The sequence below is a fragment of the Nothobranchius furzeri genome, chromosome 11 (genome assembly GCF_043380555.1).
Source record: "Nothobranchius furzeri strain GRZ-AD chromosome 11, NfurGRZ-RIMD1, whole genome shotgun sequence".
Lineage (NCBI taxonomy): Eukaryota > Metazoa > Chordata > Actinopteri > Cyprinodontiformes > Nothobranchiidae > Nothobranchius > Nothobranchius furzeri.
In genome coordinates, this window is record NC_091751.1 from 67,927,736 (window position 1) to 67,950,164 (window position 22,429).

General features: G+C 43.1%; 1 protein-coding gene across 3 annotated transcripts in view; it reads right to left on the reverse strand.

Moving 5' to 3' along the window:
* LOC107384400 (low-density lipoprotein receptor-related protein 8) overlaps positions 1-8,903 on the reverse strand; it is a 147,270-nt gene extending 138,367 nt beyond the window's left edge. For all 3 annotated transcript variants that reach the window (XM_054741013.1, XM_054741031.1, XM_054740994.1), the window contains exons 1-2: positions 8,669-8,903; positions 8,041-8,157 (exon numbers count right to left, since the gene is read on the reverse strand). In XM_054741013.1, the coding sequence (XP_054596988.1) occupies positions 8,041-8,157; positions 8,669-8,888 (337 nt within the window). In that variant the 5' untranslated portion in view covers positions 8,889-8,903. The remainder of the gene's footprint in view (positions 1-8,040; positions 8,158-8,668) is intronic.
* Between the last annotated feature and the right edge of the window lie 13,526 nt (positions 8,904-22,429).

The window sequence follows — 22,429 nt, forward strand, 5'->3', positions numbered from 1 at the left end:
ATAGATGATAGTTGGATAGATAGATGATAGTTGGATAGATAGATGATAGTTGTATAGATAGATAGATGATAGTTGGATAGATAGATGATAGTTGGATAGATAGATAGATGATAGTTGGATAGATAGATGATAGTTGGATAGATAGATGATAGTTGGATAGATAGATAGATGATAGTTGGATAGATAGATGATAGTTGGATAGATAGATAGATGATAGTTGGATAGATAGATGATAGTTGGATAGATAGATAGATGATAGTTGGATAGATAGATAGATGATAGTTGGATAGATAGATAGATGATAGTTGGATAGATAGATAGATGATAGTTGGATAGATAGATAGATGATAGTTGGATAGATAGATAGATGATAGTTGGATAGATAGATAGATGATAGTTGGATAGATAGATAGATGATAGTTGGATAGATAGATAGATGATAGTTGGATAGATAGATAGATGATAGTTGGATAGATAGATAGATGATAGTTGGATAGATAGATAGATGATAGTTGGATAGATAGATAGATGATAGTTGGATAGATAGATAGATGATAGTTGGATAGATAGATGATAGTTGGATAGATAGATAGATGATAGTTGGATAGATAGATGATAGTTGGATAGATAGATAGATGATAGTTGGATAGATAGATGATAGTTGGATAGATAGATGATAGTTGGATAGATAGATAGATGATAGTTGGATAGATAGATAGATGATAGTTGGATAGATAGATAGATGATAGTTGGATAGATAGATAGATGATAGTTGGATAGATAGATAGATGATAGTTGGATAGATAGATAGATGATAATACACAGACAGACAGACAGACAGACAGACAGACAGACAGACAGACAGACAGACAGACAGACAGACAGACAGACAGACAGATAGATAGATAGATAGATAGATAGATAGATAGATAGATAGATAGATAGATAGATAGATAGATAGATATTAATAATGAGTTTGTCTAACTCTAAATTTTGAATATAAACCAACACTGATGCACGTGAGGTCCCCATCTCATAGCAGTTGCTAACATAACATTTCCTCTATGATGCTCGCTGAAACATTATCAGTGCGAAGTGACAACTTCAGCCGCAGAAACAGCTGTCATGTTTCATTTGTCTCCAGCAGCAGCTGAATGACATTTTCCCTGAGATAATCCTGACTAACGCTCTGTGATGCCTTTAGACCAAAGATAATTAAGATTAAGTTACCTTCATTAACACTACAAGTCATTTTTTTAAAGATTAGACCCTCCTGTTACAGTCTTTTTTATATCTTCTGAATAGAAACCAGCCAGGATGCGACTTCTCACCTCAGACATATCTTTGATGCGTTTTTCTCATGTTTCTTTACATTTAGGCAAAAATGAGAGAACAAACGGCTGGCAAAGATGGTGAATGTGCTTTGCACGCGTGTACACGTGCCAAATAAAATAAAGTTTCTCAAAACCTTTTAGTTATTTGTTAGCCGTTAGCTACACGTAGCTACGAGCTGTGAGGACAGCGTACATTCATTACTCAGGGCAAACTTCTGTTCCACAAGTTCAGATCTTCACCTCAGATCTGTCACATGTTGGCCTTTTGAGAGAGGCGACGTAAATAGCCTGTATTTGATATAGCGCCTTCTAGAGTCCAGGAACCCCCCAAGGTGCTTTACAACACAATCAGTCATTCACCCATTCACACACACATTCACACACTGGTGGGGATGAGCTACGATGTAGCCACAGCTGCCCTGGGGCGCACTGACAGAGGCGAGGCTGCCGAGCACTGGCGCCACCGGTCCCTCCGACCACCACCAGCAGGCAACGTGGGTTAAGCGTCTTGCCCAAGGACACAACGACAGCGACAGACTGAGTGGGGCTCGAACCTGCAACCTTCCGATTATGGGGCGAGCACTTAACTCCTGTGCCACCGTCGCCCACGTAGATGAAGAGTTTCAGGTATGTATGGTATGTAAAAGTTGTGTCATTAAGAGTTTAAACCGACACCAATATTTACCAACATTACATTTTAACACTGATATCAGCTGATATTGAAAGTATTAAATATTACATATTAAAATATTATCAGGCATCCCTATAAAAGCCCTTTTAATTCTTCCTGATCTGCTTTGTGTTGAACTGCATCTTGATCTAGAGTCTGTGAGAGTTGTGAACGGCACTGGTAGGTTTTAAATAAATAAATGCTAAAAAAAAAAAAGGTCAATGTTAAAATGAAACAAAAACACTGCTCAGCTAAATAATTTAAACTGTAATGAATTAGATTACAGGTTATTTAATGAGCCATAAGGCGTGGGATTCCATAGGAAATATGAAATCCACCTTACGGATCTGTGAGGTTATTTAAACCAGAAGATTGGACCTTTTTATTGCAGGGATTAGATAACCGCTTCGTATTCACTCAGAGACAACACAAGAGAGAGAGTCAAGTTTAAAAGTTAAGAATTTTATTACTAACAAATTAAACTAGACTGACTTCAAAACTAAATGTATGGTGTAACTAAAGTGGATGAGACGGTGAACGGATGACGTGTGATGTTGATCAGAACCAGCAAATCCGAAGAAGCGATTAGTTCTGACAGGAACTGAAGGTGATGTCTAAACCATTAAGCTTTGGTTAGGAACTTCATAAACACATGAGACACCATTTGCCGGTCTACCTACCCTTCAGGAAGTCCCCTTTAGATCAGGAATGTCGAGGTCTAGCTTGACCCTCTCTGGAACCGAGCCGGTAGGAAAAGCAGCGGTTCCGATCAGTCCAGTCTGTGAGTTACTTCCGGGTACACGACAGGTTGTTGGCGTCTGGTGAGACCCAAGCCTGGGTCTTGATGGTTCAGCTTTTATTCTGAAAGGAACCGTTGCCACTGTTGGTATAGCAACAAAATTTTCAGCTTGTCGTTGTTCTTTTGGTTTAAGAGTTTAGATCAGGATCGGCCACTCCGTCACTTTCTCTGGAACGCTTTGAACTGGCGTTAGAGCTGACGTGGCATAGTTTTATACTTTAGATGTTTTGGTTTATTGTCGAATGAAAAATTACCAAACACCATCAGAACCACGCCTCCGTCAGATCTGTAAGATTCTGATTGGATCAGTGAAAGTAGTGTGTTATGTCTTTTAACGCTACGTGAGATCAGTCCTGTTGGAACATTTAAAGTCATAGTACTTATTATATTCTATAGGATTATAATAAAGTAATTAATATTTTGATTTCACAGGTCGGTCACATCTTATTTATTGACTAACACTTTGATGGATTAGCTTTATTAAAATAGAGTTCTTTGATTAATTAAAAGAAAAGAGTTCATTCTTCATTCTTCTGTTGAGCTGAAAATAAGCAGGTTAGAAGGAATGCACGAGACCTTGAGACCATATCTCATGCAGACTAGTCTTTTCATTCTGTTACAAAACCCATAAAAACCCTAAAATAGACGTTGTTTTGTAGTGCTTTATATCATAATAATTAATATTAATGATAATGTCTGAACCTCGGATTAGGGAGTTTGTATTCCCGTGTGTTTTATTTGAGCACAGAGCAACTAATGGTTAAATAATGAAGCACTAAATGTAAAGTTGAGTGATACTTTGGTGTTTTAGAAACGTAGGAGCAGCTCTGACTTCAACACAGCAGACGAAGACAGCAGCAGATGAATGCATTTAGTTAGAAAAGACAACCGTCCAATAAAAAGTTATGCAGATCTGTTAGGTTAAAAAAAACAAAGAGGGTATCGGCTCGCAGCTTGGTGCTGACTCTGCATCCAGCAGGAAACAGAAAGAAGACTTTGAGCTCAGCATGACAAAGGGAAATGCCTCCTGCAGGTGTGAATGTTAAATTCATGAATGCACATAACGCGGATCATTATCACACACTGGAAACTGAAGGAAGCCAGCGGACACTCTGGACTTTGAAGGTAAGACCGAGCGATGGAAGGTAGATGATGTGCTTCTATAATCAGGATGAGGATTAAACGGAGCATCCGTGTCAGCCTGGCACAAGTCTGACTTCAGGAATTCAAAGGAGGAATCTTCTGCGGCTTTTGCGGACGTCAACTCCAGAGGAGGAGAGAGGGAGGATGGATTTGCATCTCATCCTTTTGAAACGGAAGGCAAACTGAAGTCATCACACATTTAGGAAATTCATTTCCCATAAAAACATAAAGTTTGGTGAAGTTAACTTATTAGCCTGTGGCCCAGCCTCCTCCCACACGTTCCTATGAGTGGAATTATGTGTGTATGGATGTACGGGGGCGTGCATGAGTGACTGGTCAGAGGGGGAAACAGATGATGGGGGATGGTGGAGCAGAGAGAGATGGTAGCAGTCTGGTGGGGGATGGGGTCAACAGAAACAGGGTGGAGGATGGAGAGAAAAGGTGGTCCACCGCTGCCACGACGTTACGGAGGGAAGCATCAGAGTCATTAGAGCTCAGCTCACACACTTGTTCTGCTGGGTTCGGTTATCGGGGCTTGTCGGGTCAGACGTCAGGTGACTCTGGAGTGGAGAATAAGGAGTGGTAGCAGAGGTTTCATCCAGCCGTGGTGTGCTGAGCTGGTTAGGGTTAGGGTAGCCTGTGCTGGACCGCCACAGATCCTCACCAGAGGAGCTGCTGTTCAGAAACGTCACCAACAGAGCCTGGCTGAGGCTAGTTGGGACTAACAGACGTAACATTATGACCAGGTACGGGCGAAGTACAAATGTTACAATGGTTCCCCTGCGCTGTCCCGGGTACACTAAATATGAGATTGATATGTTGAAATCCAGCTGTACCTGATGAGACCCAAACTGCTCTTCCTGGGGGCGGGGGTCCGGTCTGATGGACAGGAGCTATCGCTGGGGAGTCCAGCTGAGTATTTTACCTCCAATTCACAGTAGAAGTGTAAATAACGCTGAGATTTTACGTCTTCATAGGTTTTTGGCCTTCTTGACCCCGCCTCTAAGTTTTCCCACAGCCTCTAACCATCCTTCACTGGTGGAGCAGTGGTGGAGGCAGACCTTCGGAGGGTTTTATGTGTGCAGGTTTTAGTGATGGATGGGGACATCCTCAATGTCATGAAGGTAGTTGGGACTGGCGTCTAAATCATGGTATTAAAATACACACAGATGTGTTCTGTTGATGCGGAAACAGCAGAACTACTGCAATAATAAAACAGAATAACCGAATGTGAGAGTACGAGTCCTTAGCCTATTAGTGGTATTAATCTACCGTACAAGGACATCTGTATAAGAGCCTTCTCTCTGCTCAGGCACACTAACGTCTGCATCTGCCTGCCCACACGGCTGCAGCAACCCACACACACACACGATGAAGGCCGGTCTCGTTTCGTGTAAGCTCCACCGTCACAGTCATCACATAGACTTGTCTCAGGCAACAGGCTCCCAGGAGTGTTTTTACTCTGACTCTAAATGTGTCATTCTGATGGCAAACACACAGGAGGTGATAAACGTCACTAAACATTTTCAGTTTTGCTCATAAAACACATCGATGCTACAAAGCCGGACTAAGTAAAGGCTTTCTACAAAGCTTTGTGCAGGGGTAGCAGTGACACATGAATGTTTCGGGGGCAAAGATCCTCCAAATAACCTGCTGTCGTCGGCCTGCCTGAAGACGCAGACACACGGCATCTAACGGCAACACCTCCACACGTCCAACAGGAGCCTGAGTGTAAGCAGCAAGACAGGACTGAGTGTGTGGGAGGGTCGGGGACATGCAGGCAGACACGAACACAAAACACATATAGGTGTGAGGGAAGCACAGTGTGTGTGTGTGTGTGTGTGTGTGTGTACATGAGTGTGTGTGTGTGTGTGTGTGTGTGTGTGTGAGTGTGTGTGTGTGTATACATGAGTGTGTGTGTGTGTGTGTGTGTGTGTGTGTGTGTGTGTGTGTGTGTGTGTGCGTGGGTGCATACATGACTGTGTGTGTGTGTGTGTGTGTGTGTGTGTGTGTGTGTGTGTGTGTGTACTTGAGTGTGTGTGTGTGTGTGTGTGTGTGTGTATACATGAGTGTGTGTGTGTGTGTGTGTGTGTGTGTGTGTGTGTGTGTGTGTATACATGAGTGTGTGTGTGTGTGTGTGTGTGTGAGTGTGTGTGTGTGTGTGTGTGGGTGCATACATGACTGTGTGTGTGTGTGTGTGTGTGTGTGTGTGCGCGCGCGCTTGCATGCATGTGCGTGTATGTGGCTGTGTGCGTGTGTGTTTGTGCATGCGTATGAGTGTGCATGTGTGTGTGTGTGCATATGTGAGTGCATACATGAGTGTGTGTGTGTGTGTGCACGCATGCGCTTGCATGCATGCATGTGTGTGTATGTGGCTGTGTGCGTGTGTGTTTGTGCATGCGTATGAGTGTGCATGTGTGTGTGTGTGCATATGTGAGTGCATACATGAGTGTGTGTGTGTGTGTGCACGCGCGGGCTTGCATGCATGCATGTGTGTGTATGTGGCTGTGTGCGTGTGTGTTTGTGCATGCGTATGAGTGTGCATGTGTGTGTGTGTGTTTGCATATGTGAGTGCATAAATGTGTGTGTGTGTGTGTGTGTGTGTGTGTGTGTGTGTGTGTGTGTGTGTGTGTGTGTGTGTGTATGTGGCTGTGTGCGTGTGTGTTTGTGCATGCGTATGAGTGTGCTAGTGTGTCTGCATATGTGACTGCATACATGAGTGTGTGTGTGTGTGTGTGTGTGTGTGTGTGCGTGTGCGTGCGTGCGTGCTCCAAAGGGGAGGAGCAGAAATTCCTCCCCAGCCACAATTAACCCAGACACAGAAGACGATCGCTACGCTGCGAGCACGCAGCGCTCTGGCACAACTTCACTGCTTTCGGCTCAAGCCGTCTTCCAAATGTAGGCCACTGGCTTGCAGTCTAAAAGAAGCTGCATTTCTCCTGTTTGTGCAAAAACAACACATCCGAGGTGTGTGTCGGGACGAGACGCAGGCCGTCTCTCACATGGACAGCTGCTCCTTTGAAGATGATTGGACAAGTTTCACCCGATCACACCTCGTCTGAAGTGACACGCTCAATGAGCTGCTCTGTTTCATCTAGCAGAATGAAAACGTTCACGCGCACACACTCTGAGCCTGAGGCAAACACACATGTCCACGTCAAGCCTGATTCCTCTGGAACCTTTCGTTTATGCTCTTCTAGAAATGGGGATGCTGTGAGGATTATGAGTCAACTGCAGAAAAAATGATTCAGTAGGAAAACTTCCATTTTTAACATCAATGTCCAAATATCAGGAAGTAGGAGTCCAAATCCTGCCGTCTTCTGCTCCGTTCTCCTCTGGCTAACTTCTAGTTCCTCAAACAGAAGCACCAGAGCTTTTTCCCCACAGAGATCGACTCACAGGGCATTCATTTATACTAGTGACCACTGCAGATGTGTTGGAGAACTGAGTGAACTTGGTCTTTAATTGTTTCAGATCAGCAAAAATGCTCGAGTAAAACAGTTTTCTACTGATGACTTTGTTTTTAATGAAACAGAACCGTCTAACCAACCTGATCTCGTGTGTAAAGGTAACTAAATCTACAAGCAGGCTGTGACACCCTTGTTGTTTGTGAGGAACACTAACGTAGTTGTGACCAGTCCTGGTCCTGGAAGACCACCATCCAGCATGTTTTAGTTGTTTACCTGCAGAACTCATGGTTCCATCCGTTACTGCAGGTGATCCAGGTCCTGAAGCCAGCAGAGCAGCTCCAGACCATCATACTACCACCGCCATGTTTTAGTTTGACTCCAGATGGAACAGGGCGCACACCTTCCAGAACATTCTGCTTTGGTCCCTAAAGTTTTGGAGCTCATCCAGATGTTTTTTTATTTGTTTTGTTTGGCAGATGCGAGTTGGGTCTTTGTGTTCAACTCCAATGAATTCATGTTTCCAGGAGAAACGACAAAAACATCTAAGTCTAAGTTTATGAACAGAATATGTTGGTCCGTGTGACCCGCTGGAGGAGCTCGCAGTGGAGAACATCTGAGAGTAAAACAGTACAGAAGCGATCTGATGGTGATCATTGCCCTCTGCTCTGCTTTTGTGACACTTACGACAGTTTTCTTCATCGCTGTTGTCTGAGCAGTCGTCGTCATCGTCGCACCTCCAGATGGTGGGGATACACCGTTTGTTGTTGCACTGAAACTGTCCGTCCTCGCACTCATCAGTGGCTGCAAGAGAATCACAACAATCAGCGGATGTGCGTCCGGAGGGCTGAGCGGCGGCGGCGGCGCGGTACCCGGATCGTCGTTAGCGGGTGACTAATTGATGCAGCATCCCCGCGGGTCAGTGGGGGCGTGATCGGCTGTGTTCTCTCGCGGTTCTGCTTCATCAGGTAATATTAAAGAGAACCAGAGGAGGCCCGGGGTTCACACTTCTCAGACCCAGCTATGCAGTGCTCGGAGCCGGGTACAGCTCGGAGGTCCTACACACAGTAACGCTGCTCAGTAACGCTAACACACACACACACACACACACACACCCACGGGGAACCAAAGGACGCGCTCGTGCACTAACAAAAGAAATAAGAGGCTGAAGGTGGCATTTTCTCCTCTGGCTGACTGGCGCACGCGCGCGCTAAGTACCGGGAGCGCATCTCCTCAGCCCACCACAGCGTTCGGGTCTGGAACCAGCAACGGGAATAAAAGCACAAAGGCACATAGATGAAGAGACGTTTCTGACCTTCCGGGACAGGGAGCCCGAGGAGAAGCAAACACAAAAGTAGTAACGTCCTTATATCCGTCCACATCTCCGGAGGCGGTGACGGAGCTCGCTCACGTCCACTAAACAAAGCCCGAAAGCGGCTCGTGCGGTAGCGCTGCGACGCCGCGGTGCGACCTCGCGGTGACGACACGGCGCGGGGCGGGGCCTCAGCTTCCCCGAGAGGTCCATCCGCTCTCATTCACACCAATGGACTTTTATTCCACAAAGCACAATAAAAACATGTAACTTCATTTAGAAATAGAATATAAATAATAATGTCAACATGTGGGAAAAGGGAGTTTCTGAAGGAATGAAAGGCTTGTAGATTTGACTTATGGTAATCAGGATTAATAATGATAATAATAATAATAATAATTATTATTATTATTATAAATTAAATTAGTTTAGTTTATTTCAAACAAAGAAAACATAAATAATTAAAAAAAAAATACCACAAACAGAAAAAATACATATCATCCCTTCTTCTGTGTTTGAAAAGGAGTAGGCTGAAGTGGAAACTTATATATCCCTACCCCTTTATACAAGTAATTTTTACTTGTTTATTAAATCTAACACAAAACCTACATTAAAACAAACAAAATGGTACAAGTCACCAAAAACCACCAAATTATATGGAGAAAAAAAAGAAAAGAAAAATAAAACATCTTTTTACACTTGATACAATTTACTTTTCCTTAGAATAAAGGACACCCACATAAATCATCTATTTTCCACTATATACTTGTCCAGAGTACACACTCTGAACAACAATAATAATAATAATAATAATAATGATGATGATGATGATGATGATGATGATGATGATGATAATAATAATAATAATAATAATAATAAGCAGCACCTTTCAGTGGATGTAAGGACAGTTTACCGTAATAAATCAAGCAAAGAAGAAATCAAGTTGTTCAGCAGACACACGGGACAGAGAAAGCTGCACATGATGAATAAACAATAAAAGACTGCCAGCCAACAATTACAAATCCATGTTTTTATGTGGATTTTTGGGGCCTTGAAACAACAGAATTATTATATTGGAAACTTTCCATCCTGCTGTTTTTCAGTAAGTGCAGATCTATCCGAACAAATCTGATCTCTAGAGGAAACGGTCTTTTCTTCTGCGGTGCCTTTCCCCGACGGCCTGAGCTGTATGGATGTTCCTTCCACTTAGGGAGTAAAATCAGTTTTCAGCCATGACAAAGTGGAAATAACGGTATAGAGGTGGGCACACACAGGAGCAGTCAGAGGATTCAAGGTCAAGCAATGTAATACCCCAGTTACACCTTGTGATGCAAGCCACCCAGCACTGTTTCCCAGCGTCCTACAGGATCCACCACAGATATCTGGATCTCTTCATTATAAACAGCAGAAGGAAAGACAACAGGCACATTTTACATGCAAAAGGAGAAAGAATGAAGAACAGAGTAAATTCAGTGTGGCAGGAACCACCTGTTTGACCATCCGCCACAAACTCTGGTGAAACAGCACGTCCTGTTCAACAACCCATTACTAACGTTCAGCCTGAAGCCAAAATCTGATCTGAGACTCATCAAAATGCAAATCATGCAAACGTTAAGGTGAACTGTAAGGCTGCTTTAAAGCAGCAGCAAAAGGACACAGTTCCAGGGATTAAGTAACAACAACAACAACAACAACAACAACAACAATAATAATAATAATAATAATACTGAACAAAGAGTAGGTGCAGATATGTTAAACAGGAAGGGTTCCATTCACCTCTGCATTCCAGGATGAAGAAGGCTGTTGTTCCATCCATCCATCCATCCATCCATTTTCTTCCGCTTATCCGGAGTCGGGTCGCAGGGGCAGGAGCTTAAGGCGAGAAGCCCAGACTTCCCTCTCCCCAGCCACTTGGGGTAGCTCTTCCAGGGGAATCCCAAGGCGTTCCATGGCCAGGTGAGAGACACAGTCCCTGCAACGTGTCCTGGGTCTCGCTTTAGGTCTCTTTCTGGTTGGATGTGCCCGGAAAACCTCACCAGGGAGGCGTCCAGCCGCATCAACTGGCTCCTCTCGATGTGGAGGAGCAGCATTCACTGTTGCATCTGGATCTCCTTTCACTAGTTTGTGTGAGCCAGGGACGTGGCACGGCATGTTGAGGGGTTGGTAAACAAATTGCAAATACAATGTGTTGTGTGGTGGGGTGAGTACTCCTCATCTCTATAACATCTTTGAGCTCTTCATTTCAGGAGAGGGAGCTCACCAGCTGCGGGGTATTAGCAATCAGCGGCAGCCGCAGCTTCTCAGGTCATCCGCAGCAGAGCTCTGTTTAAGAGGAGAGGGAACCGCTACACAGCGCTGGATGATTAAATACTCATGGTAGTATTTTGGCCACTCGTTCTAGGTTGCTTGGTTTCTGAGTAGGTAATTGGCTTGGAGAATTTCTTGGATTATTCTTGGACTCTTGTGTTGGATTTTTGGACTCAAGTTTTGTATCCTCTCTCCAGGATTACTGGACAATCTTCCCTGACGCTCTGGGTTTGTTGGATATTATCTTCCATCCAAGAAGCAGAACCTTACTGGATTACTCACCTGGAAAGAACCATAACCTTCCTGGTCTTCACGGTTCGCCTCTCCTCTTATTCCTCTGCCACCCTGCCTGGCTCCCTCTCCTGGACCCACCCCGTCACTCCACCTGCCCTCCTCGACCTCCTCCACCTGCAGAACTTGGACTCTCTCTGGCTCCAACTACTCTGGGTTTATTCCAGGGACACCTTTTGTTAGATTCCTTAAATAAATCATTGTTTTGAACTTTTCCCCCCGTCTTGTGATGATTCTTCATGTCGTGGGTTAAACACATTCCCAGGAACATGACACAATGAGGGTAAACAAACAATTAGAGAATAATTTTAAAGGTGTGGTTAACTGAAAACCCATTTAAAGAGCAAGTCACCCCTTACAAGAAGCATACTTCACTCCCACTTGTTTGAAAAATGCAACAAATGCTGTTGCCTAGCAGACGGAGAGGGTGGAGCCACTACAAATACAGACTCACGACATTGTGACATCATAATCTACCAGTTTACATCATAGCATACCTCTTAGCCAATGGCGATGTCAGATTTAAATTCAAATGCAGTGAAGAGTTTTTACCTGACAACGGCACAACACTGCCAGTTTCAGGCAGAAATTTAAAATTTTAACTAAAATGCACTAAAGTGCAAAACTATTGACGACTCGTGTCTGCAGCACAATTAGACACGCATTTATATAGTTTATCAGAAAAAAAATAGTTTATTTGGGGGTGACTTGCTTTTTAAATGAATAATCCTGATTATAATCGGTTACTCGGAGTTCAACATACAGGCTGAATGTCCTGGTTTTAGGAAAGTGTTTGGTCCACATGCAGACAAACTCAGGAGACACAGAATAAGTTTAACACATTTAATAGATGAAGTATCGTTTCCAGACGTCAGAGGTGCGGTGACTTAAAAGAGAAAGATAATTAGGTATGGGGGGGAGAGGGGGGTGAATTATGATGTACAGCTTACTGAGGGATTAGCTGGAGAGGAATGGAGTCGAGGGTCCAGGAGTAAACGGTTCCAACACACTGGGGAGTAGGCCGAGAAATTAACAGAGGTCAGGGAATTGTTTTGTTCAATTTTCTTACGGTGGACGGTGAAGTGGTGAATTGCAGGTGTGCAGCTTGCACACTTGCTAGTGCATCTGATGAGTAGAGTGTCACCGCGGGGCCCTCCAGAGAACAACCAGCAGACTCACAACAAGGAACACAAACAATAAAAGGTGAGAATGAGCTGAACTGGACCCAAGACCCCGACACCGACCACGAAAATAGTCTCCTGCACCTATCTGCTGCATTAGCTTCTGACAGAAAACAGATGTTGAAACTTAGGATGAGAAAAGCCTGACAGATCTACGTCGCACTGACCCTTAACATTCATGGACTCGTCCATCTGGACTCACAACGGGGAAGGCTGTTGTTGGTTTATCATCCAGGAAACAGCAGAGATTGTCCCGGCTGGTAGAAGCTGTTAGCATTAGCAACTCCTCCACGCAGCAGAACTCCTTCAGGCGTGTGTTGTTTGTGGATACATCATCGTTGTTTTAAAGCAAATTGAGTCAGTGGTGGAGTTGTAGCTGTTATCCAATCTGAGGCGAGATGTTCAAATATCAAGAAATGATTCCAAAACCTGTCGTCTGAAGCTACTTCTTCCTCCAGCTGACTTGTACTTCCTGATCGACCACTGCAAATATCTTGATTAAACATTCTTCAACACCTTTAAAAGTTTATGAATGAGATCTGATTTACAACAGAACACACTGTGACTAGCTGTTAGCCTATCAATTCAGTGAGAGCTCATCTCTGTTTTGGACTGATTGCACATCCAGATAAAGCTGTAAAGATGAGGATATGATGCAAGAGTCCCTTTTTGTCAGTAATCCGGCTTAGACTGAGAGACCATCTAAAGGCTGTGCAGGTGTTCTGGGTTCTTTAGCTGATTAGAGTGTGACGCTTTGAGTCTAGAACCTTTTAACATTATTCTGATGGTCTGAGAATTTGAATGTGAGGTTTTCATCAGCTGTTAAACATAATCATCACAGTTATAGCAAATAAAGGCTGAAATATCTGGCTTTGCGTGGAATCTGGTCTCGTACAGTAGTTTCTCCTTGTGAGCTGAACAACTGGCACAAATTAACTTTTGCGTGATGCCGCCTTACTCACCTCAGACGAATCCTGAAACGGAGGCATTTGGAGTCAGTCATTCATGCATTCATTACCTCTCGCCTGGACTACGCAAACACCCCCTCGTTGGTGTTCCGGTCTCTGCCCTGAATCGGCTGCAGGTTGTTCAGAACGCTGCTGCCAGGTTCTTGACGGGTGCACACCGACGTAGCCACATTACCCCTGTCCTGGAACATCTTCACTGGCTCCCGGTCATCTTCAGAGTGCAGTTTAAGTTACTGACTTTTGTTTTTAAAGCACTGGCACCTTCCTACCTCTCTGCCCTTCTCACTCCATATGTGCCCACCCGCTCGTTGAGGTCGGCTGACCTTTTGCTGCTGCACACGCTGCGGATGAGGCTCAAATCGCGGGGTGAACGAGCATTTGTCCATGCTGCCCCAAAGCTATGGAACTCACTGCCCATTGGAGTTCGGCAGGCTCCATCTCTGGCGGTTTTTAAATCTCGTTTAAAGACCCACTTTTACACTTTGGCTTTTAGACAGTGACTCGTTTTAGTGTTTTATTGTGTCATTGTTTTAATGTGTTCTTATTATTCATGTTTTCTCTGCTTTTAATTGAGATTTTTATCCTTTGTTTTAGCTTCTTGTAATGGGTGTGTTTTGTTTTAGCCTGTGCAGCACTTTGGGCAGCTCCCATGCTGCATTTTAAATGTGCTATATAAATAAACTATGCTATGCTATGCTATGCTATGCTCAGTTTCACCCGTACAACCCCAATATTAATTTATATTGGGGAAGACGGTTTCCATGGGTTCCAAAAAAACATTGAGAAACTCTTGACAATTAAGAATATAAGGCAGTCCATGTGGGCTCGTGGATTCCTCTAAAAGGTCAAGACTAAGAATATTATTACATTTGTGAATGCAGCTGCGCTCACTGACAGTTCAATGATCCCTGCAGTAATTTCCAAGAGACGATTGTAGCTGTTTTTTATTGCAGCGCTGCTTGAGGGTCTAATATTTATAGCAGTGGTTCCCAACCTTTTTCCCAAGGGACCCGTTTTTTACCAGTAAAATTTTTGACGACCCCCTCCCATTCTCTCTTCCAGTACAAACAGTATTAAGAAATGATAAAATTATTCAAGCACATTTTAATATGCTTAGATTCAATAGATAACAGTAATAGTAGGCTCCAGTACAGAACAAGGCTCCAGTACAGAACAAAGTTATTAACAAAACCAAACAGAGCATAATGTGCTTGACAGTTTGTTTTACTTTTCTGAACACATTGTTTCTTGTAAACACTGATAAATCAATCATTCCTTTCAATAAACGTTTGACACATAAAAATACACTGAGCAAAATGTACTTAAATGTGTATATTACTGTTTATACTAGAGTATTTACTGTAAAGGCTGTAATTAATCAACCAGTCCTATCTTTAATGAACTTTTGACACTTGAAAATAAAACAGTGAGCTGAGCAAAATGTTCTTAAAAGTGTGTTACTCTTTCTGTACTAATTATTTCCTGTCTTAATATCAGTAAACTTTTCACTCATGAAAAAAAATGTGAGCAAAATGTAGGCTATAAACAAGTAATAAATGAAGTTTTAACCCCTTAAAGTGGAGAGGTCCTGGCGACCTACTGAGAGGCTTTGGCGCCCCCTTGTGGGGGTCGGGACCCCCAGGTTACGAACCACTGATTTATAGTACTGTGATTCAGACCTGCTTTCTCCAAACGTGTCCTATTCCACCTGATAGAGCTGAAACCAGGAAGTGTACAGGCAATTTTACATGTCAAAATAAAAGCGTTTCATATGCTATCTGTTTTTCCAACATTTGTTTTCTACTCAGTATAAACGCAATCATGTGTCACCCTGTTGCAGTCAATGCTTTTGCTCAATAATATGATTTTAGAGTTTTAGAACTGGGATGGTGCAGGCATTAAAACAACAGCACATCTAATGGAGAATAAAAGCTAACTGTTGAATGAAGGTAGATTTAATCCTTAGTTGTGTTTATAATGAAAGGAGTTCAAATGTATGAAGCCATTTTCAAGGTGATCTCCACAGGAACTGAATATCTTTTAGAGACAATACTGGTGCAAAGAGAGGAGCTCAAACCCACCTCAAACGTGTCACCTGGGAAACGGACACAAGGCTGGAGTCGACGGAGCTCTAATGAAGCTGATTTCTCATTGTTTAGTGGAACATTTTGGCCTGCTGGCCATTGAAGCGCTAGAAGAGATGTCAGGGAAGCTTATCAGAAGAAGAAAATATAATTTCTATAGCGCCTCTCAAGATAACCACGAGGCGCTTCACAAAAACAAAAAATGTAAAAATATAAAAAAGCATTTAGAAAATGTTTAAAAATATATTTCAAATGAGCAAAAATAGGCAATTGTGATTTAAAAGAAAAAATGTTAAGAAAGAGAGAAAGTGAACAGGACAGAGGGAAATCAGTGGATCCTGAGGAACAGTGGCGGCTGGTGAAAAATATTTTTGGTGGGGCTGTGCCATTTTTTTTATTTTTAAACAAACTTGTGCTTTCTGAGCTTTGTGCACAACTTCACTATTTCCTGAATTAAGCTCTTTTATTTCCTGTCTTACATCATTGGACAAACTGATTAATCCAGGTGTGTCTGACTATTGGCACGCTGCCTTGCAGACCAAGGTTGAAAAATACTGCATTAAATTGCACATAAAATAACACGACCATAAATGGTAAATAGGCAATGCAAGAGGCAAGTAACAAAAACATTTTGTTTAATTTCAACATTTGAGTGAACACCAAAAATTATGAGCAGGTCACTGTTACAGTAATGGTAGTAAACACCACTTAGACAAAATGCCAGAAATTTACACTGTTAAATATTTCTGGAGTGTTGTGCCAAGGTCAACTTTATACAAAGATCAAGTGGATGCATTTGTGTGTGTGTGTGATACCTCATTTGTACAGAAATTTTGTCCTTCTGAGTGGCAAAGCTCTCGATGAGCTTTTTATTGAAGTCAGGAATGTTTGTGACAAGCTTTTTTTTCCATGGAGAGCATGGCAAGAGCATTCAGCCCATCCTGTGTCATGGTGTTCCTCAGGAAAGTCTTAATCCTCTTTAAAGTAGAAAAGCACCTTTCTGATTCGGCTGTGGTCATGGGTGTGGTGACAAGAATCCTCTTTTGCATGGCTCAGGATGGTGTGAAAAACCTGTCATATGATAAATAAAACACAACAGATAAGTACATAGGAAACACTTTCATAGGAAATAATGTCATCAGTATCCTCTTACAAATGTCATATTTCCCAGTTCTTGGGACAATAAAACATTTCTGATTCTCAATCAGATGTTTTTACATTTGAGGTAAAACATCTAATTGAGAATCAGAAATGTTTAATTGTCCCAAAAGCTGGTAAATTTGTTTGCTGCAGCAGAAGTGTAACAAGTAAAATGGAATCAGATTGATGTATGTACAAATTTACATGAAATACACATTTACGTGATTAAATATGTATAATAAGTATGTGTGTTGAAATTAGTTTTTACAGTTATTGCACATTAAACATGTTATTAAACAAATGTCCCGGTTTGTGGGACAACCAAGGATTTCTGATTCTGATTGTCTTGTTCACAGAAATGTAATGTACAGCTTACCTCTGCACCCAGCTGCTGTCCAAACGTCCTCCGTTTCTTCCGTTTCCCTCGTCGAGCTGCATGGCAATGTTAGCTCTGCCTAGCATGGCTAGCTTCACCGTGTTGTTGTCCATGTGTGCCCGGGATGACTCGTGTTTCTTCACCTTCTCAGAAAAATGTTTCATGTCTGTAACTCCTGACTCATCCATGCCTCATCTGTCCCAGCCGTTTTGAATAACAAACACGGAAAGCAAAATAACGCATTAGCGTGATTGCATCCAGCTAGCCAAGCCTTCCTGGTGTACCAATTTCGGGAGAAGCCTAGTGTGTACAGTTTACCTCTCTCCTTGTCCTGCTGGCTTATCTTCACGTCGGGCTGATCTGGTCCAAGCTCTTTGACATTAAGTTTTTCCACCATAGTTCTCCTCTCGAACGGATGCTGGAGAAGAGACCGAACTGAATTCAGTGGCTGCTGAGATCCGGTATCCATGCTGGTTGTAGTCACCGGCGGCGTCCATGTTACATCTGCGTCACAACCAAAAACGACTCTGCCGAGTTTTACCGAACACCAACGAATCCTTTGGCGGTAGCTCCATCGCCCATCAAGCTTCTGAAACGTTCTGAAACAACGTCGACGCTGATTGGATACATTCCCATTCCTACCCTTTGATATTCTTGTCAGCAATTGGACAGCTAGTCTCGTCCCGTTTGGGCGATTGAAAAACAGCACACAGCCTCCACCGCTCGGCAGAGACCGGCAGAGACCTATATATATATATATATATATATATATATATATATATATATATATATATATATATATATATATATATATATATATGATTTATTTTTGTTACAAAGCATACAATTAACTTAGAATATGTGATTATTGATAATTTTATTTATTTATTTTTTTAAATAAAAATTAAAAACACGGAAAAACTGGGAGGGCGGCGCCCTATCGCCCTCTACTGGCCAGCCGCCACTGCTGAGGAAGGTGGAATAGGTGGGGAGAGCAGAATAAAGAGAGAGAGGTGAAGAAGGTCATACAAGAGCCAGCTTGAACAAGTGAGTCTTCAGCTGCTTTTTAAAGGAGACCACTGAGTCCACTGATCTCAGGCTCAGGGGGAGAGAGTTCCAGAGTCTGGGGGCCACAGCAGCAGATGATCTGTCACCTTTGACCTTTAGCCTGGTGCTGCACAACCAGTAGGCTTTGGTCACTGGACCTCAGGGACCTGCCGGGGGTGTAGGGACTAAGAAGATCACCAATGTAAGATGGTGCTTGTCCATGTAAGGCCCTATAGACCAGAACCAGGATCTTGAAATGAACCCTGAAGTTGACTGGCAGCCAGTGAAGCTGGAGGAGAAGCGGGGTGATGTGGGTGTGTTTGGAGGACTTGGTCAGAAGCCGAGCACAGGCGTTCTGAACCACCTGTAGACGGTTCAGGGAGGTTCTGCTCAGACACGTGAAAAGAGTGTTACAGTAGTCTAAGCGTGAGGAGATGAAGGTGTGGAGAACTGTCTCAAGTTCAGAGCGGGACAGAATGGGACTCAGCTTAGCAACGTTCCTGAGATGGAAGAAGGAAGAGCGAACAAGAGAACTGACATGAGAATCCAGGGTGAGAGCTGGGTCAAAGGTCACGCCAAGCCTATTTATTGTCCCGCCTAACCTTATTAAAGCTTATGCAGAATCCCATGACCTCTTGTCCCTGAGACCTTTTATCAGAACTGCTGCAGGTTAAACCCTGACCATAACCCTGGATCGATGTTGGACCAGTTACATCGTGCAAACATCAAAGATCCGCCATCCTCTTGTGCACGCATGTAGAAATCCACAGCTCCTCATGTGTTCAGCACATCAGGAAGGACTCTGACTCTGCTGCCCTCATGTCGTCCACCTCCAGGGGAAATTTGCTGAGCAAGCACAGAGGTTTAGCAATTCTCTTAACGTTCAGTCGCTGCAGGAGCTGGCGTTGACAGGTATCATGGCTGAGTTATGGCAGCCACAAATGGCGTCGGGGCACTGAGACAGTCAGGTTTAAGTAACTTCCTCCACAACACCGCAGCTGCTGCTGGGTTTGATTTAAACCCTTAATAAACCGGGCTAGTCTGACCAGGATGTTTGTTCATCTGTTGTGTCTGATTCTGGACACGTGCAGCGGTGAGGGGGCAGAAACACCCTCGTCTTTAACTGATGCAAAATCCAAATCCAAAGGAACCGTGTTACTGATTCGAAGATTAATACCTTTAGTGTTTAAAAGCTGATGTTCGAAATTTGAACAATCACCCAAATCAAAGCCCCACATGCGTCTAGAATCACCACATCTTTGTGCAGGTGCAGCCTGAAGTCCAGCGATGGGGGCTGCTGCCCTCTACAGGTGAATCTAGGCTCTTGACTGTTCTCCCTTCTTTGTCATGTGAAATGTTGGTTTGATAGTATGTAACTTTTATTTCGGATACACTGGTCAGTCCCATGAAACAACACTTAACAGAGAAAAACTTCTTCCAGAAGCTTCAGGGAAATCTTACAGGGAGCCTAAGTCTTGTCCCTTTCCGGTCGGCTCATGGGTCCCCAGAAAAACGAGGAAACAAATGCAAGTCAACGGGGCTGAAAACGCCATTTTCTAATCCGCTTTGCCCTGGATCGCACATGTGTTGTACTGCTATTTAAATGAAAAGTAATGAAGGGTGTTTCGACCACGCCAGTCATTTATCGTCGTATGAAAGTTCATAATTAGTATGACTACAAATTGGATATCGGCACGTCGCATATCACCACAGAATCTCCTCTCCTCTAGCGTAGCTGCTACTTACCGAATGACCAGATTTGTGGTGGTTCTTTCCTCCTGTGGGAAGTTTGCTGAACTTGCAGACCTTTTTCCTCGGTTTTGGTTCGATGACGTCAGTTTCGTGATGCGCATTTGTACTCCTGGACTTCTTTCCACACAAAACCTAAAACAATGTTTCCCCGTGTTCAAAAAGAAGCGCGTTCTTGGTATCAAAATGTGTCTTTAAAATTCTCGGACATCATGTGTGAATTCCATGGAACATAACAAGCGCAATTAGAAAATAGCCTTTTTAGCCCCATTGACTTGCATTTGTTTTTCCGGGGACCCGTGTTCCGGAAGTAGATGGGCGTGACTTAGGCTCTTGTACTATCCCATCTCCTTGACATAATTTCAGCCGCCATCTTGGACATGGGTACATTTTAACCATTTTTTTCAGTTTTAAAAACATCTGACATATTTATAAATCACTTTCTAGAAATGTATGATGTATATGAAACCTGCCAGAAACCTCCACCCTTGTACAACTGCGCTGCTCTGGGTGGCTGCATGTTGGAGTAGCTCTGTTGACTATATGTAAGTTTTGCCTTTTCTTGGACATTTTTTCTTCCAGTTTCTCAAGATAAACTGTATTGTTATGGACATTTGACTTTTCTGTTTCTGGTGTTGTGAAGCTTGGAGGATTTTTACTGCTATTTTTTAGCTTTTTTCAATTTTTGAGCATTTGTTATGATGCGTAACCATGGCAACAAGCTGGTTTACAATCAGGAGCAGCTGATTAACATTGGAAAGGCTGAAATAACACCTCAACTGAAGCCACAAATCCCAAATGAGCTAAAACGCAAGAAGCGTGGGCGAAGAGCGGGAGCAAAACAGAGACAGAGAAAGAGGAAATTCAAACCATCTCTTCCATCGATCATAATGGGCAATGTGAGATCATTGGCCAACAAGATGGAGGAACTCCAAGCCCTTTCAAGGACTCAGCCAGAGTTTCGGCAGTTTCGGAACCGCTGGAGGAGATAATGCAAAGAAGGATTCTCCAGAGAATCAAGAAAATGATGGACAACCCTGATCATTCTCTTCACAAGACTGTCCGACAACGGAAGAGTGTCTTCAGTCAGAGGCTTCTTCAGTTTGGCTGCAACACTGACCGCTACTGGAGATCCTTCCTGCCAACAGCCATTGTAATATACAACAACTCTTTGATGACTTGATTATTATTATTATTCTGAGCTACTACAGCAATCAGTTTCCCTCTGGGATTAATAAAGTATTTTTGAATTGAATTATGTTATAACATCTTAGGTGTGTTCTTGCTGTGTCTTTGTAAATCCATGCTTTCGTTCTTTTTTAAACACAGAAACAGTTTTGTTTACCTGTTTGTAGCTATGGTTTCGCCGACAGCTGCCGGCTTCTTCAGGCTGACGCTGATGGTGGCGCGTCACTTCCTTCTCCGTTTATCTGCGGGCAGCAGAGGACGTTGTCGCCCTCTGCTGCCCGCTCTCCCCTCTCCGACGATGCAGTCCCATGCGTGGTCCAGCGTGTAAACTCCGTCGTCCCTGTTCATGGTCCCACATCCACGTCTCCTTATCTCGATTGCTTCCTTGATCCATCTTTTGTATTTTTGTTGTTCAGTGGTTATGATCCGTGTGCTGTCCCAGTCCATTATATGGTTTTCTCTTAAGCAATGATCTGTTACGGCTGACTTTTTTATTGTACTTTCTGCTTCTTCTTTTGCTGCTCTTGTGTGTTTACGATTTGCCTCTTTCTCGCACTCCTTTCTGTGTTCTATTGTCCGTGTATTGAGTTGGCGTCCGGTTTCTCCTATGTATGTTTTATTGCATATTTTGCATGGGATTTCGTAAATGACTCCACATTTTTGTCCAGCTGATATTTTGTCTTTTGGGTGCACTAATCTGTTTCTAACTGTTGTGTATGGCTTTGTTGGTGTGTTTATGTTGTGTTTTTTCATTGTTGCTCTTATTTTTTCCGTTATGCCTCTGATGTATGGTAGGGTTATCACTGGTTTTGGTTCTTGTCTTTCTGGGTTTCTGGTTCTTTTTTTGGGTTGTTCTTTGCTTTCTGTTTTTGTTTGTTGTTTTCCTTTGTTTATTGCCCATGTCGGGTATCTGCAGGTCTTTAAAGCGTGTTGTATGTGTTTGTCCTCTTGTTTACGGTCTCTCTCTTCTGTTATTATGTTTGCTCGGTGATATAATGTTCTGATTACTGACATTTTGTGTATGGTGGGGTGTTCTGATGTCCATAATAAATATTGGTCTGTGTGTGTTGGTTTCCTGTATGTGTTTATGTTTAGGGTCCCGTCGGTCTGCCTGGTGATTTTCATGTCCATAAATGCTATGCTGCCTTCTGTTTCTAACTCATAGGTGAATTTTATGTTGCCCGTGTCGTCAATATTGTTTAAGTGTTGTGTTAGTGTTTCTGTTTGACCTCTTGGTATGATTTCCAGTATGTCGTCTACGTAGCGTTTCCATAGTTTTATTTTGCAGTTTGGGGGGGCGGTGGCTATGGCTTTTTGTTCCAGGTCTTCCATGAAAAACTCGCACAGGGTGGCTGATAACGGGTTACCCATGGCGAAGCCTTCCAGTTGTTTGTATATTGTGTTGTCGTATGTGAAGTAAGTGGAGTTAGCTA